This window comes from Crocuta crocuta, unplaced genomic scaffold (assembly GCF_008692635.1).
Source record: "Crocuta crocuta isolate KB4526 unplaced genomic scaffold, BGI_CrCroc_1.0 scaffold134, whole genome shotgun sequence".
NCBI lineage: Eukaryota > Metazoa > Chordata > Mammalia > Carnivora > Hyaenidae > Crocuta > Crocuta crocuta.
The window spans coordinates 2,474,474-2,492,827 of NW_027530183.1; the positions used below are offsets into that span (position 1 = coordinate 2,474,474).

An 18,354-nucleotide genomic window follows, 5' to 3' on the forward strand; every position below is an offset into this window, starting at 1 on the left:
AACATAACAATTTTTCCACTAGAGAGCAGACAAGGACTGATGAAATTTGGAAGTTCCCACCTCTACTAACCCAAAGAAAACCTTCATTTTCTCTATCAGTTCAATTTTTTTTTACAACGCCAAGTGTTTGTTACATGAGCAGGCAATTTGCATGTAAAAGGCTGATATAATCTGGAACAGAATTAAAAAGTTGATTTCAATTTATTTATCTGCAATTTAAATTCTGATATAGTTTTCTTCATTCATTAATTGCTTCCAGTTTGTGTATGTGTGCACACCAAAATTGTCTTTTATCTTAAAAAAAAGCAAAGTACTAGAAATAGTTTATTCCGGAATTCTATGGTGAATAATTTATTAGATGATATGTTAACTCTTTACATTGATATTGATTTATATTATACCTAGAATTCTGATGGAGAATAAATGACAGAAAAAATATAATCCTTGTTTTCAGGTATTACTTACCTTCAGGTTCTCTCTCACTATATGTATGTATGTGTGTTGACATTGATGTTTTGCATTTGTGTTATATGGATTATTCAACTCAATAATCCAGGTGCTCTACAGAATGTAGTCATGGCTTCTGCTGTTGGGGAATTTACATCTTAAAGAGACAAGAAAAGTAATAGGCACCTTTTTCTACCTTCTACCTCTTTCTTTTTCACTTGGCCCTTCTCATTTAAAAGAATTCCACAAATGGAGAGGTATATCAGTTAGGGATTCTGTCGCAGACTAGGAGTCTGGAGTTCGCTCTTGTCTGGCAAGAGACCAGATGCCAAACTGAATACAAAATCTGTCCAGAGAATTGAAACATACAATTTCTCCACTAGATAGCAGACTAGGACTGACAAACTGCGGAATGTCTGGGAGGAGACAAGAGCCCTGAACAGGGATTTCATCTCCGTATTGACTGAGCTCACAAGATATTTCCCACGTGATGAACATGGAAAAAAAAACAAACAAGATCTTATATATGTGAATGCGGAGAAAACAGACGGTAATCATTAACTTGTGTGTGTAAGAAGCAAGAGGTCGGGGGGGGGGCAAGTGTTGTTTGTGATCAAAGTACAATAGTATATTGGCATCAGATGGAAAGTAATTTCCTACAGGTGATATAACAAGTTACTCGGGATCTCATTACAATACCCCGCTAGCCAACCTCGGGCACTTTTGCCCCGTGGTGATGGCTTTCCATCATAAGCTTTTTTCTAACCCATTTATATAAGGAGAACCTATTTCCCCACAGAATTCAATTCCACTATCAATAACCAAAGAAGAAGGAGAAGGAGAAGAAGAGGAGGAATAAGAGTTGCTTAACAAATAGAGAATTGTTTTATTCACAGAACAAGCACTCTGGAGGTAGGAGCTGATGGTGCTGGTATAGTGGTATCTCTGTGATTATTTTGTGTTAGAAAACCTACAGTTCTCCTGTGTGTCTGTTTTACTGTCATGCTTCTATCACACTCAATTCTTCTCACATGAAATATGTGGGGTTTTCCCTACAATAAGCACTTCTGTGACACCAGCTATGTGTCCTACAATTCATCTCAATTCTGACACTATCTACCCAGAGATACTATCAGATCCTACAGGTTAAGGCCTCAGTTCCTTAACACTCTCCCCCTCCCCAGTTCAGATACCAATCGCAAGTTCATATTGTTACCTATGCTTCTCACCTATTGACTCTAAATCAGAGTTTTTCCTACGAAACCCTCCATGGATTTGGTTAATTTTCTAGAGCAGCTCACAGCATTCAAGAAAGCAGTTTACTTACTGTTGACCAGTTTATTATACAAGAACATGATTAAGGACATAGATGAACATCCAGATAGAGGAAATGTGGGGAGGTTTGTGGGGACGGGTACAGAGCTTCCATGCCCTCTCCAGGTAGGCTATCTCTCCTGTCACCTCCACATGTTCGTCAACCTGAGAGCTCTCTGAACACCATACTTATGAGGTGTTTATAGAGGCTTCATCATATAGGAATAATTAACTATTAACTCCGTTTCCAGCTCCTCTCCCTTCTCTGGAGAATGACTAGAGGGGAGGGATGTAGGAGTGAAACTTCAAGCTTTTAATCTAGTCTTTCTGGCGACCAACCTCCATCCAGGAGCCGACCAAGAGTCACCTCATTAAAACAAAAGACTGAGGAAATTGCAAGGAATTTAGGAACTGTGTTAGGAACCAGGGTCAAAGACAAAATATTAGAACAAAACATGTTCCTAGTGCTCTTAGGAAATTTCAAGGGTTTTAGGAATTCTTTGCCAGGAACTAGAAACATAGACCAATATGTATATTTTCTGTTATCTCATGCTTTTTTTTCATGGTTACAAAATGGCCTCTGCACCCCCAAACATCATGTTAATGTCAAGCAAAGAAAATTAGAGTAAGAAAGGAGGAAGCATGGTACTAGCTGTATAAGCTTTTCTTATTGGGAAGAGCAAAACCCTTCCAGAATTCCATACTCTTCCCTTACCAGGTGGCTTGGGTCTAATTTCCAGAATGATGTCATAAGGCCATTAGCTGGGAAAGCATATATATGAAAGACTGAGGAGAAAAAATAGGCTGGAAGTGATTTGGGATCAGCCAATGAATAATATCTGACAAAGTAAGTTTTTGTCTTGGCTTTACATTTGTCCTCTCATTCTCAGATACCCTCTGTTCTTCTCTGCACCCCATCCCCTTCTTTGTCTGGAAGGAGGTAGATACTAATAAAAGTGGTAATATGGAAATTTGTTTCAGTAGCTAAAATTTGCCTTGTAAGAAGTTATAAATGTGCAAGAGAGGAAGGGAGTGTAGAAAGATGTGAAGCAGGTTACTTTGCTGGGGCAGGGGAGGGGGAGTCAGAGGAAGAAGGAAATGCTAGCATAAGCACTGCCGGATTTGGGGAAGTAGTTAAGCTTTATTCAAGGGATTAGCTTCATAACGCTGCCTCGGCCAGAAACAGAACTAATCATGTTGCCTCTGAAATGAAGCACGACAGACAACAGACCTTCTTATAGATTATTTAATTACAGATTATCATAGACAGATAGTGTTGATTTTCGTATCTGTAGAGCAAACAACAAAGAAAGGCTTTTGTGACATTCACAAACTATTTTTTAATATATTTAAATGACACTTATTCCACAAGTCCTTAATTAATTTTTCTTCTTTAAAAAAAGTGTCATAACTTTGAATTTCTTACTGTGAGCATTCAGATAACAATACATCTCGTGAGGAGTCCAGGTTTCTTGGCTTACTCAATTCTCCACTCTGCCCTTCCCCATGTGGTCTGCTCTCAGGTAGCTCCGCTTTTTTGTCACATCAGATGACTAGGGATTCGAACCTTTATCCTACTGGAAACTTCTAGTGGGCTAGTCACCATCACTCTCACTGGAACTGCCACTGTCAGATGAGTCACTACTGTCATGCTTTCTAGGGGGGCTAAACCTTCTACCGGAATGGGGTTTTCTATAACCCCAGGAGCCATTCCTTCGCAGCACATCCTTATTCCGTGAAGAATTTTGTCTGTGGGGAACATAATGATTTTTTCTCCTCTGTGTTATTATAGTCCCCTCATTATTGAGGCCCTTATGGGAACCTATTTCATTTTTAATGTCATTATCTAGATCTTGAGAAGGAACGAGCCAGCCCTGACTTTTGCCCTTGCCAGGAATTCTTTGTTTGTCATTTGAGATTGCTTGATTCCTATTAGATTGCTCTGTACCTTTTCTACTACTGCCTTTGCCATTTTTTGGAATTTCATTATAATTAGTACTTTTGGCTATATCACTACTGCCTTCTTTTTTTTTCTCTTTTGTGGGTGGATGAGGGTAATGAAACTCTACTTTCCCTTGGTGAGCATTCTGGCTGCTGGTATCTACTCTGTTTCCTTCTTTTCCAGGGAGTTCCTTGAAGTTGGTGCTACCTATGATGTCATTGCTGCCCTCCACTACTAGGCTTACATCAGCAGTGTTTGCCTCTTTTCTTGTTTCATCCCTGGTTCCAACGGCATGTCTGCCATTTTCTTCTTTTTCTGGGATCTCATTATAACCTTGTCCTCTTGCATCAGCTTCACTCGGGCCGGAAAACTCAGTTTGAATATCTGTACCTTTCAGGTCGGGACCAATAGGTTCTCCCTTACCAGAAGTGTCCTTAAAAGGTTGGCCATCTCCACTGAAAGGAAAGATATCATTGTCCCCCCTCTCTTGAAGATCTGGGTAACCACTGCCTTCAAAATCACTGGGGATTTTTTTGAGCTTTGGAAGCTGTTTTGGATAGTCAGTGTCATATTGAGTAAGGCGTGTGCTTTGGCTTTTAACTGGAATGTTCTGAGCTTGGGGATCTCTTTGATAATTCTTCCTATCTTTTGAGGGGGCTTTAACATAGTTCACACTTGCTGGGATTTTGCTTAGAACATTCTTGGGTTTTTTTGCTTTGTTTTCTTCTGCCAAGAGTTTAGTCACAGTCCCTGGCTCCATTATATGTTGCATATTATTTCTGGTAAGAGCTGTACCATATTCTTCTTGGTCACGTAATTTGCCGATAACATTGTCTCCATCCTCAACACCATTATTCCCAGTGGACTCAGGATAAATGGACAACTTTTGGTTACTATGGGAATTTTCTTTGTTATTAATAATATCGTCTTCATTTGTTGTCTGTCTGTTTTCAAAAGAAGTTTGAGTTTTGCTACTCTGATTAGTTTCATTGGCTCCAACAGTGGACAAGTTTTTCTGTCTTTCCTGGACAATGTTTTCTTTAGGTGTTGGTTCTTGATTTCTTCTCTTACCAGAATTGTGAAGACCAATACTGTCTTTGTTTTTTTCTTCCTGCTGAAGTATAATTTTCAAAATTATAAGTTGAAACATTATAATTTTCAACATTATAAGTATTATTTCATGCTAAATTTTAAAAATTTAATAATTCTTGGGCAATTTAAAAAGAATTACCCACCATATTCTTAACTGAAAGACTATTAACTCAATAGATGTTTGTTGGTAGAGATAATTCTGGAATGGCTACAGCAAGTTTCATGGACAAAGAATGAACAAGGCTTGAAGGATGGGTAGGACCCAGATATATGGTAGGAAAGCAGGGAGAATGTTTTTAGAATAAGCGGCATATTCAAATGTTTGGAAACAGGAAACATCTGAAAGATAATATGAATAAAACTGTGTGGTTTGAACACAGAAATTCTAAAGAAACAAATAAGAAATAAATTTGGAAATGTAGATTAGGTCCTGATTTTGAAGGAGGACCTGAATTTAAGAAGCATATGCTTCAAGAGTGATCCTCCTCAAACATAGAGATATAATTGATAAAATAAAAGAAATTGAAACCAAGGGTAAAATTTCAATGACAACACTGTTGTTGAGGCAAAGACAAATATTTAGAATAAAAGTGGAAAGTTCACTGTTAAAATTTTTGTGATGACAGTACCAAGCAGTAAGATGTTCAGATGTAAATTGGTAATAGCAATGTTTTTAGCAGAAAAAAGTCATCGTCTTGTTACTAATAAGCCATTGCAAATGAAATGTAGTTCATATTTTAAAAAATAATTATTCTCTCTCTCTGCTCTTGCCCTGCTCTTCAGAGATATTCATCTGCCTAGAGGAAGACTTCTTTTTCTTTTCATTTCTTTTTTTTTCTTGTTTTCAGAAAAAAGGCAAATAGGTGAATGTAGGTGATAATACGTTTCTGACATTCAAACAAAGAATTTTCAGTGTTGCAAACCCAGCCATTGTAGAAAAAAAATATTCATTTTCTTTTCTTCCCTGCTTGTTAGGTAATAAGCCAAATTTGATAATCTAGATCAATAGTTCTTAAATTTAGCATTTATTTACCACTCCTTCTTCTCCACTATGGTGTTACCCATGTTTGTACATATGGTATATGGTATGTAGTGGCTATGAGCCATATCCTACCGCCTCATATGCCTGTATGCCATCTTAGAGAGAGAAGGAGGGAGAATGAGGATCTGAATGTTTTTATCCAAAAGAGACTAACAGACTTACTTAAAAAACTATTACAGTGATCTGATAACCTTAAGTTGAAGCAGGTTGAATTGAAATTAATTTCTTCATGCTCCCTCCCCACCTCCCATTAATCTAATGTTAGGAGCTCTTGAGCAACAGAGCAATGGTAGATGAAACAAATAACATTCTTTCTCTCCACATCAAAATTGTAGGGTGAGATAAAATTGGCAACACTATGACATAGAGCTTTGAATTGGTAAGTAATACAAAATGAAAAGTAAGTGGAATTTATTGAAGGACTGGAACATGTAAGAAATTGGGCTGAGTGCTACATGTTCTAAGCAATACCTGATGACTTAGGAATGGCAGAGACAATAGTCCTGCAGGGGCATAGCAGGTGGGGGTGGAAAAGTAGGGTACAGGCCCTCCAATTGGGGCTCTCACAGACATACAAAGTGCTGGATATCTGTAGAGCCTGAGGCTGTAGGGCAAAGAATTTGGATTTATTTTGCAGAGGACGAAGAGCTAGTGAAGATTTATGAACAAGGGACTAATAGAACAAAAATCAGTGGTTTAGGAGGAAGAGCAGTAAGAAAGAACAGTTAGGATGCTGCAGTGTCGAAGCCTGAGAGGTAATCGCTTGGATTAGGGTCATGCCAGAGGAAAACATTACAAAGAAAAAAACCTTCTATTGGTCCCCAAATAGAAGAAAGGTGAATAACTAAAATGGGTGGGAATATTGATCTGCAAAAATGAAGACAAGAGAAAAAGATAATGGCTTTACTATTGGACCTATTGATGTTGTGAGGATGTAGAACCTGAACTTGAAAAAGCAATATTCAGTTGGAGATAGTCAGGTATTATAGTTCTCGGGGGTCACCCATACCTCCTTCCCGGCTTCATGACCTATGGTCAGCTGTTTCCTCCTTGAACACTTTATGGGCTAATTGCTTGTTATGTTTTATGTGAGATCTTTTCATTTATATTCTAATTTTCATTATATTCTATTTTTTTCAAGTTTTTTTTAACTTGAAACTAGTAACTAGTATTTCTTTTTTCCTAAAGCAACAATTATTAAGGTTATTTTCTCTTTCATGTGCAACTTTTCTAATATTTCAAAAAGTTAAGATTTCCTCCAGACTCACTGGATGCCTTCTCTTCTCCAAGTTGACACTTGGCAATTGTCACTTATTAGGTCACTATATTTGGTCCTGTCATCTGACTGTGGGTCCTTTAGCCTGTGGGGTCCCAAACAGCCTTAGACTCTGATGTAGCCTGAGTAGCCCGGAGCACACATCTAGTAGCTCCCTTGCCCTGGCAGCAGCCCTGTTTTTACTAATGCAGTTTAATTTTGTCCTTTTTTTTGGAGGGGGGGCATCCCTTCAGTCTGTTGGCTCTTGTGAGCATGTGGACATTTTCTTGGATGTATTAATTAAGTATGTGAAGATACATGAGAGCTCCCAGATGGAGGAAAAATGTGTAGTCAGCTAGAAGCTTGGCCTCACTGAGCAAGTGTGCAGGGAAGATAAAGGACGTGGAAAGCCCACATTCAGGGAAGTCAGGATAATGGGGAATCACATTTAGTGAAACAAGAGGCAAGAGGTGCCAAATGGTCTTTCTCTTGATCTCTCAGCCAAGCACTCACAGAGAGTAGGTACACTATGGGAAGAGCACGGGTAGAATCCGTTGCCCAACTCTGCTGTTGATGAGCTGTGGGTTCTTAGAAACCTCTTGGAAGCTCAGCTTTCTTAACCGTAAAATAAGAAAAATTGTACCTACATATCAGGATTGTTGGGGGAATTCAATGGTTCTATTAAATAGTATAATAATTGTAAAGTATCTAGAACAATGCCTATGTCTACAATAAGTTCTGTATACACGATGGTAACTATCATTTCATACAGAACCATATATAGTCCTTTATCAAATGGCTTTCTGCTTTCCTACATATTGTAATAGTCATTCGATTATTGGATGCACAGCCATTTCCTAGTCTCTGTATCTCTCTTAACAGTTGTAGTGGCAGATGGAGATGGACTAATGCTGGATCCTTCTATTCATGTACCACCTGAATGTTACCCTCTGGGAGGATTCTATAAGCTTATGATCCTTGATACTATGTTATCCAAAATGTATTTTGCTTGGACTTTCTTTTTATCTCTTTCTTTTGTACGCAAATAAGTGCTGTTTTACTTGGAAGGGATTGCTTGCTTTTATACATGTATCTTGTTGTTGGGAGCAGTGGGGAAATCGTTGAATCAGTTCTTACCTGACTCTCAACATAAAAGTAGCTTCTTGAAATGCCTTCTACTCTTAGGGAACTGGCTAATATACAGAATGCAAAAGATATAACTTGTAAATCTTTAATATATAAATTGAAGTTATTGATTGGAGTCAATGATATCATTGATCTATTGGCAAGAATATTCTGAAATTTGGTACGATTTTTCTATGAGGAAAAAATACAATAGAAACAAAATTTATGGTGAGTTATTTCCGAATAAAAAGTATTTTAAACATTTGACTTATTTTAAGTCATCGAGTCTTAGTTTTACGTGGACATTTATATTTTCCTTTGCAATCAAACTCATTTGCTCATTGTGAATATAGCTTTTTGAGTTAAACAGGTGCATTAGCAAATCAATAGATTATAATAATACCATAATTTTTTTCTCTCCCTACTGTGCATGGGGAAGTTTTCTGTTCAGTGCTGTAGAGCTTTGAAAACATTAGCATGTATACTAATGATTTCTGTGCATTTCAATAAGACTAAATAGAGTTATTTTATAAATGAAAACGTGAAATGTGCAATTAAGTTGCAGAATGTGATGGTCAATCATTTTTACATTTGTTATATTAAAAGATTTCTGGTTGAATCACTGACTGCATGATAGTTCTTATATCAGTTAGCTGGAGATTGCCTATGCTCTACTTTTCTCTCTCCATGCCCTGGTTCATAGTATTCTTTTTTTGGAGAATGGCCTCTATCACCTTCTTGTGTGCTTAAATTCTACTCATCCTCCAACACACTGCTCAATTATGTCCATTACGTAGCTTTCCCTAAACACGAGACTAGGAACTAATCTTTTGTCTACTCCAAGCCCTGAGAAGCAGGGTTTTGGGTTACTATTCCCACAACACTTTGCATATTCTGTCTTGAGTTACAATGACTTATAAGTGCCTTTTTTTTTCTTTTCTAACTTGAAGTTCCTGGGGAGAAAGAGTTAACTTTTCTCCATTGTTTTATCTCACATGATATCTTGCACAATAGGAAGAGTTCAACATATATTTATTATAACAAATAAGTTTTAATTTACTCGAGATAACAAATAAATGTAACAGGCAATTAGTCTTAGAGATGCCATCTAAGGAATAATGAGCAGAATGAAATAACATTCTGAAGAGAAACTAATACTTTCATGGGAAATGAAACCAGATTTGGAAAAAATAAATAGTCCTTTTGCTGATGGTATTTTAAGCTGTTTCCAGCTCTTTGGCCAATGAATCTGCAAGAAGAGACTAAATGAAAAGAATTATTGTCCTATTCCAGGGACAAGGCTCTTATTCTTTCTCTTCCAAGCATCCTGACCCAGATGGAGTCATCAGTGGAATGAATTGAAGGGGAACTAAAGCAGGTCACTCTTTAGGCTAAAATGATTTCTCTTATTATCCATCTAGTCCTCACCATTAGAGCATATGATAGAATATGCTCAGAAACTTTCCTTATAAAAGACCAAGTGTTACTCAGAAGCAATAAGAAAAAGGCAAAGGCATTGGGGGTCCACAGTACCACATCTGCAGCGGCAGGTCCCAAAGCAGGGCAGGATTTGGGCCAGGACATGAGGTGAGCCATCTGTGTCAGGAAAACTCTGGAACACAGAGTTCTATAGCAGAGATGCTTAAGAGGCCAGAGACTGTGGGAAAAGGACAAAGGCACCAGCCACAGACAGAATTCCAGAGTAATCAAAAGTAAACTTGTCTTCCCTATGGTTTTCCCCTAGGGTTAGTCTAGTCCAGAGTTTGGTGCATGAAAAGGATCTTCACTCAGAGATTCAGCTTACCTTCATGTCAGTTTGATTTTTCCTCCCAGATGACGTGTAAACATACTTAAACATGTAATATCCATGTTTCTCATGGTGGCCTTTATATGTTATCTACCAAAACATAACATTATATTAAGATGTGTTTATATCATATTAAATTTTCTGGCTCTCTCTTTGATTGTACGAGATACTCTGTAACTTAGGTGAAGTCAAATTCTGCCTCTGACAAATGGTAGTGCTTCCTATAACCACAGGAGAGTGTGTGTCAGCCAACTTCTAAGGATAAAACTTGTCCCTTTCTTTTCTTACATGCTTGTAAATCTGTTTTCCCTTGTTAACAATGGCTATCAACTGCTCTCTCTCCCAGGGTGTATTAATCTTATTACCAAATTTCAATGGAAATGGAGTATTTGGAAATACTTTCAGGTCGGAGGGGCTTGTAAGGATTTGGAGAAATGCAGGTTTTACAGTATTCATGTCTGATGTCTAATTGGAAAAACAGCACAAACATTCAGGCTCTCTTATGTTTGCAGTATTTGCCTTTGTAATTTTCAGCTGAGATAAAGAACAGAAGATTGTTAGGTCCTAGCACAGAATTTTCCGAGACTGCCACGAGAAACCATGGTAGGCTACAATTTGGTGACATGAAAAGCTGAGGGTACTTGTTTAACTCTCTGGATGCATATGGAAAACTAACTCCATGTAAACAGAGAGTTCCCCAATAAGATTTGTTAACTCCCTGCCTTTTGCTTTCTCCCTCATTTGTTGTTTTATTCTCACGTATGTGTGTGGGGAAAATAGTTTGCTAATAATACACCAGGAATCTTACTCACTTCTCTCTCTGAAGAAAGAAATCACAGTGAAGAGAAACAAATCCCAACTCAGAATGTTTCTCTCTTCTATCATACATTGTGTGAATTAAGTGCCAAATTATGTTATATAATTTTGCATTTCCATTCTAAGTACACAAGAATATTTTGACAGTTAAAAATTTCCTCTCATGACTTTTTTCTTTACAGAGCTAAAATAGGTTTATTTGAGAAGAATAATTCTGTTTACCCTCTGTTCTTCCACACAGTCTTCCTTAGTTTTCTCAGTCTGTGGTTGAAATGTCTGGAAGGAAACAAGAAATAAAACTTCACCAAACATTCATTCTTTCATCCACTTTTGCACACAATAACTGTCTCATTTCTTTTTCTCTGACTGGGTTCTACTATTCAATGTGGAAAATCATTCCAACCAAAGAAGACACATACATTACATTCGTATTTGTCTTAGTCCTTACGGAAGAGGGTGCCCGCATTCCTCCTCCAGAGGGAGACAAGGCCTTCTACATTACAGAACCATATTCAGGCACAGGAGAATTGCCAAGCTAGGGGTGGGGTGCCACTCCAGATGTGGAAGCATGGATGTCCCTGATATCAACTGAAAAAAGTTTTCATAGGCACACAGAGAGTTGTTTAGTATCAGTGAACCAAAATCAGAATCTGATAATGTGGATCATTATGTGTGCACTGATTGTGTGAGTTCAGTAATTGTTATATGAGCAAAGAGCTGACGTTGCTAATGATCCAGCAAGAGTAAAACCATAGCCCTGTATGTAAAGTGTAAGATCACACCCAGGAATGGGACTTTGTTGTTGCCAGTCACCTGAGCAGAGATTTTTTTCAGGGAAAGGAAAATGGAGTGGCCTACATACTGGGACAAATACATTCTCTTTATCTGATATGAAAGTGTCCAAAGATCTTGAGAGTACCTGGGGTGAGAGGCAACTATTGAGGTGGAGAAAGGCCAGAAACTAGGAAGGAATAGCTCCAGGCAGCTTAATTCAGGATTTGGGGCTGAAATTGAGGTGTCACAGGAAAGCATGCAGAAGAGGACCTGAGAATTTTAGAGCAAGCCTGCTGTGGAAGAACAGACATAATTCTTTTAGTACCAGTATTTTTATTTTCTTATTTATTTTTGAAACTCCTAGGCTATCTCAGATTTGGGAAGAGGAACCAATGGGTGGGATTAGTTTGCGTTTAAATGCATGTGCTAACTTCTCCAAAGAGACCATCCACATGGCCAACAGACACATGAAACGATGCTCAGCATCCCTCCTCATCAGGGAAATACAAATCAAAACCACACTGAGATACCACCTCACGCCAGTCAGAGTGGCTAAAATGAGCAAATCAGAGAACTCTAGATGCTGGCGAGGATGTGGAGAAACGGGCACCCTCCTACACTGTTGGTGGGAATGTAAACTGGTACAGCCCCTCTGGAAAACAGTGTGGAGGTTCCTCAGGAAACTAACAATAGAACTCCCCTATGACCCAGCAATAGCACTGCTAGGAATTTACCCAAGGGATACAGAAATGCTGATGCATAGGAGCACATGTACCCCAATGTTCATAGCAGCACTCTCAACAATAGCCAAAACATGGAAAGAGCCTAAGTGTCCATCAACGGACGAATGGATCAAGAAGATGTGGTTTATCTATACAATGGAATACTACATGGCAATGAGAAAGAATGAAATCTGGCCATGTGTAGCAACATGGATGGACCTTGAGGGTGTTATGCTGAGCGAAATAAGTCAGGCACAGAAGGACAAATATCATATGTTTGCACGTATAGGAGGATTAGGAGGAACTTGACGGAGGAACAAGGGGGAGAAGAAGGGGGGAAATGGTGGGGGAAAGGGAGAGAGGCAAACCATGAGAGACTCTTGAATGCTGACAAAAACTGAGGACTGATGGTTGTGGGGGGGAGGGGGGATGGGCATGGAGGAGGGCACTTGTGGGGCTGAGCACTGAGTGTTATGTGGGAACTAATTTGACAATAAACTATTTGTAAAAAATAAAAAATAAAAAAAAAGATGAAAGACTCATAAAAAAAATAAATAAATGCATGTGCTAAAGTGGAAGCAGGCATCATGGTGGTGTCAGTCATAGAAGAGAGAGAAACCCTCAAGAAAAAGATGAAATAAAAAGGTCTTAACTACCTAGAGAGTATTCTTCCTCAATAAACTTTAACATTCTATATTTTTCTGCAGTAAGATATAGGCAATTATCCTTTCAGATATTGTACTTCTGCTCTCTCTGGGATAAGCTCTACAAACTACATTTCCCAAGCTCCTTTGCCATCTGGGTTCATTCTGGGATTGGCTGATAGGAGACCTAGGCTGAGCTTGATGGGTAGAAGGAGAGAGTGGCCAAGGCTCTCTCTGTTTGGGGTTGCATCTCTGAGATGGACCCACCTCTTCTGTGGTCTTATTTCTGCTGGGGCCCCTCCCCCTACTCAGAGCCCAGAGAAGAGCAGCCTCTCCTTGTTTCTTCAGCCCAAGGGGTGGTAGTAGCTTCAATCTTGAGTTGCCTCACCACCCTTGATTTGCTTTTACTCTTTGTCCTATTACTTTATAATTATCCCCCAAGTAAAATCCCTCTATTGAACATCCTGTTATGGGTTTTATTTTCCTGACTGGATCCTGACTGATAAAATTGTCTTAGAAATAAATTCAATACTTTCCTAAAAGTGTGCTATTGGCTTGGCTCCAAGGCAGATCTGCCTAGCATTCCATTACATGCCAGAAACAAAAAATAGTTTGTCAATAACAACTAAATCACTTTACAGTTTGTAAGCTGTAAAATTTATATCTATGTAGGCAGTAGAAGAAACAAAGTTGCCTACACTGAAATGGCTGGTGGTAGACATAGAAGTGAAGGAGATATTTTAACCCAATCCTCTGTCTCAAAGTCCCAGGGTTAAAATAATACATTTTTAAGTAGCCTACTATATGTAAAAAAATAATAAGAGGAAATGTTTCTGAATTTTACATTAAGTACCTTCAAGGCAAGGCATATTTTATAATTCAATCCATTATTGTCATTTTTTTCTTATGTTGGTTCTTCTATTATCCTGTGCATGTAAATTTAGATCATTGTACCATTTCTCAAAAATATCAAGACAGTGAAAATAATTCTCAATATGGAGCTACAGGAAAGAGAAAACCTAAAAATGAGATAGGTAGATATTAAGCAAGAGAAAAAACCCCAACAGTTTGGGATATTCTGCATCTTCTTATAGAACACACATATGCATGAATTAAAAACTGTACTTGATAGTATAGAATACTTTAATATAGTCCATAATAATAAATCATGAACTTACAACAAAGTAACTTATAACAAAGTCTTTGTAGTCTAACTGCATGTCGATGAATATTAATTCAATTGCATGGCCCAATAACCATCTTTTTCTTCCATTTTCAAATTTCGTTTTTGAAGAAAATCTCAAAATATGCTTCTTTGACATAAAAATTATTCTGAAGTGGGGGCACCTGGGTGGCTCAGTTGGCTAAGCATCTGACTCTTGACTTCAGCTCAGGTCATGATTTCACAGTTCATGAGTTGGAGCCCCATGTTGGGCTCTGTGCTCATAGTGCAGGATCCTGTCCCCCTCTTACTCTCCCCTCCCTCTGTGCTCTCTCGCTGTCTCTCAAAATAAATAAACTTAAACAACCTATTTTGAACTGAAGGCAATTAAGAAGTAGAAAATGCAAAATAAGTTCTCCTTTTCTGCCTTAAGGCAGGAAACCAGTTCTCCTGTTACTATTGGAGGTAGACTCTTATCAGTTCAGAGATGGCCCTAGAAGAATCCACAGCAAATTTTGTTAAACTAACATAATCTCCCTTGTTAAGGAAGATAAGGACTACCTAGTCCTCATTGGACTACTAACCCAAACTCTTTTGCCTTATCAAATTTTCACAAATTAATTGTTTCTTTGTCTAAATAAAAGCTTCCTGCTTTGGTCACCTCTTTGGGTCTTCATTCTCTTGTGAAGGCTCCCATGTGCATGTAGAAATTTAATAACATTTGTGTGCTTTTCTCCTGTTAATCTGTTTTTGTCAGTTGAATTTGCTAACTGAGCCACAGACCCAAAGAGGGTTGAAGAAAACTCTTTTTTTCCCCTACAGTTTGAATCTGGATTGTAATCCAAAAACAGATGTAAGTGACTCAGTATATTCTAATTTCTGATACCATAATCTCTTATTAAATAATTGAGGTAATAGCTCAAATGAGATCTATATATCTGGGAGAAAACATCACATTTAGTCATTCATAATTACAAATTTTTTCTCTGTCCTTGCTGAGCCTCTTTCATCTGAAATATGCATCCGTCCCTTTTCCCCTACATTTACTTTGCAATTCTCCCACACTTGAGTATGGCCCTGTAATGGAGAAGGCAATGTGTTTCCCTCTGGGAAAGATGCTGGCTCCCTCTCTTGACCAGTGGTAACTGGATTGATATTGACCTAGCAGTTACTGGAAAATGGTCAGAGAGTGCCACTCCAGCCGTTCCTTGGAATGTGTTGCTTGAAATAGACTCAGCCTCAGCTGGTGGGATTGAGCTGGGTCAGCAAGACCCACTCAACCCCCATCATACCTAAGCACATGCCTCTGTGGTGATGACTGAGCTGAGTTGTGTGGATTGGGGCTGGCAGATGTCTATTTTAAGCAGTCCACCGCAGGACTGTGAAAGGATATGTGCTAAGAGGGGCCATGCTCTCCTCAACTTCTGCTGCCCTCACCAGATAGTTCATGCTCATCACTGGATTACCTAAGAGGTCACTCACTTGCTCAAGACCTATATTTAAGTACTTCCGGCAACAGAATGACTACTTATTTCCATGCTCTCCAACTGAAATGGTTGCTCTGAAAAGCTAGGATGCTTTTCAGACATTATCTAATTAGCACTGTGTCTACACTATAGAAAATATTGCTAGCATTCAGCATTTTCACAAGATAATTTAGTCACATCCTGAGTACCCATCTGGGTGAATCAGAGGGAAAAAAAGACACAAAAGGAAATTGCAGCTCAATTTATGTTAAGCTTAGGGGTCTGTTCTCCCATCTTTAGCCTTGCTGATGAAGTGAAAATCATTAGCAGCATTTCACAGTGTTGGGGTGTTGCAAGAATTACAGAAAAGGTCTGGTTTCTTTCCATTACTATGTCTATACAAAATCTAGTTGGTCGGCTTTAAAACAATCAAGTCCGTTTTCTTTCAGTTTTTAGTAAAATATTAAGAAGTTATTTAGTTATAATTTGGGTCCCTGAGCATTTACTCATTAAAATTAGCTGATTTGGAACACTGTGGCTATTAATTTTCTCAAAAAATACTCTTTTTGGCATTTCTTAAAAGGCAACATGTTGAGATTTTGTAATTCAGCTCATGTTTATTGAGGTCCTTCTTGGTGTTAGACATTTGTGTTAAGTGCTAGATGCTTTCTTTTTGCTTGGTAATTTATTGCAACTGAACTAAGTAAGGGTTACTAATTTAAATAAACATTGCTTAAAAAAATTAAGAGAGCAAGAGATAATATGATGCATATAACTGAATTCATAAACGCTTACTGGTGCTGCCCAGGTCACCCCGAAAAGAAGCAGTCCCAAACAAACAATTTGCATCTTCAAGACTCTCTGCAAAAGACAATAATATTTTACCCTAAAGCATTGCCAATTATGAACTGCGGTCCTAATAACAAATAGCACAAAAGTATATACAAACATCCTTCCTCCAGTTGTCCATTTCTTAGTAAAAAAAAAATGTATAATTTAATCCAAGTATAGGTACTTTAAGAGCTTTTGCATGTCTAATTACTCTAATGTGAAAATGAAAACTGTCCAATATTATTAAAACAAAGAAGTCAGTTGATAGAAATGAAACACACACACACACACACACACGTATTGCAAGTAAATATATTTTTAGGTTTCCCAATTTTTAAAAATTTTTCCCTCTACATTTGACTATTAAAAAAGTTTTTTATTAATAAATGGGCTCCTCTGTGGTTCATATACAATCATAAGTAAACTTTAAATTCCATTTTATACAAACACCTCAAAAAATATCAAGAGTGAAATTTGGTAGGAAATATTGCTCACATTGCTAATATAACATGTATATATGAAAAGAGGAAAATGTTTTGTTAGTGCATATACCTCCAGAGCAGAAAACCCACCCAAAACAAAAGATTTACAATAAAACATACAGTAACTGATTACAAAAAAAGGTAATGTCCTCAAAATTAAGTTTTTCATGCTATTCTACTTTCCAGTACTATGGTTCAGGTAATCAATTTGCATGGCTAGATGTGGAATGTTTGAGGTATATAAGAAGGGATACATATATGCACATTGAGGAAAATCTGTCACCTTAAGTGTTGTTTCTTTGTTTATTTTGGTACTTTACCATTTTTAAAAGAATATTTTATTTACATTGAACTTTACTCAACTACAGTTACCTTCCAGTTATAATAGATGACAAACAACGCCTCTATCACTAGGCACTTTTAAAAGGCAGTTTGGGCTTTACAGAACCTTTCTGATGCGATCCCATATACAACATTACATCATCTCACCATCTCGTCCCACTAAAATTACCCTTCAGGGGAAATTACCCTTCAGGGGAAATATATATCTATTGCTCTATTGTCAGCCCAGACTTTTTCCTTTTGTTTTTAGAGCTCATTTAATTTATTTAATTCATAATAATATTAAGTTAGTGTAACAACTCGACTCTTCACATAAGGGCCAGCATAGCAGGCTCCACTGTGAGCAACAAACTCTTCTCTGCTACCAGGATGGCCCCCCAATATATGTCCTTATATTCATTAGCAATATGTCTGAGCTAGTAGCCATCTGTGGTTTGGAGAGTGAAACAACGTATGCAATCCTTATATTAATAGCTAAAATGTATTGAACACTAAAATGAGCCACCACTGTCTTAAAATTTTACACATATTCAATTAATTGAGCCTCACAAAAACCCTTTGAGTTAGGCGGCATGTTTTACATTAGGAAATAAATACAGAAAGTCAAATAATTTGCCCCAGAATTCCCAGGGGGCATAACTGAGATTAGTACCCAGGCAATGTAAGCATAGAGACAGTGTTCTCAACAGTCTGTGCCATCTTGAATAAGTTTTTATTCTTTCATCTTACTACAGAAAAAAATTTATGTAGTTGATTTTAAGGCAAATAATTTATATTGAGCTCAAAAAATTATGTTTAAACATCAACATTTAGCTATGGATAAAGGTACTTGTTTATATTTTGGTGAATATGCTAACAGGATCTAGTGAGCCAATTTAAGTCAAGTAGCCATTTTTGAAAAAAAAAAAGTCCGTGTAACCATGGACTGCTAATCTGTTTATTTTAATGAATATTAAGTATTTCTCTGACTACCACACATAAATATAGCAACCAATATGAGAAATAAAAAATTTATACCACTCTGAGATTATGTGGGGAAAACACTTTTAATGGGAAAAATAAATACTGTTGCAGTCTTTAAACATTTCAAG

At 37.6% G+C, this 18,354-nt stretch overlaps 1 protein-coding gene across 1 annotated transcript; it reads right to left on the minus strand.

Annotated features, from left to right (window-relative positions):
- Positions 1 to 3,064: 3,064 nt before the first annotated feature.
- MEPE (matrix extracellular phosphoglycoprotein) lies at positions 3,065 to 16,457 on the minus strand. The gene is made up of 4 exons (XM_077765093.1): positions 16,404 to 16,457; positions 11,063 to 11,116; positions 10,022 to 10,114; positions 3,065 to 4,817 (listed from the first exon to the last, which is right to left on the minus strand). Exons 1-4 carry the CDS (start codon positions 16,455 to 16,457, stop codon positions 3,357 to 3,359), a joined length of 1,662 nt encoding a protein of 553 aa, XP_077621219.1. The 3' UTR covers positions 3,065 to 3,356.
- Between the last annotated feature and the right edge of the window lie 1,897 nt (positions 16,458 to 18,354).

Excerpts from the sequence above, each read along its gene's own strand:
- MEPE (XM_077765093.1), bottom strand. The coding sequence starts at position 16,457 with ATGCAAATTGTTTGTTTGGGACTGCTTCTTTTCGGGGTGACCTGGGCA. Across the intron at positions 11,117-16,403 it reads GGGTGACCTGGGCAGCACCA|ACATTTCAACCACAGACTGA; the intron begins GTAAGCGTTTAT and ends GTTTCCTTCCAG. Across the intron at positions 4,818-10,021 it reads AAAATCAAACTGACATGAAG|CAGGAAGAAAAAAACAAAGA; the intron begins GTAAGCTGAATC and ends ATTATACTTCAG.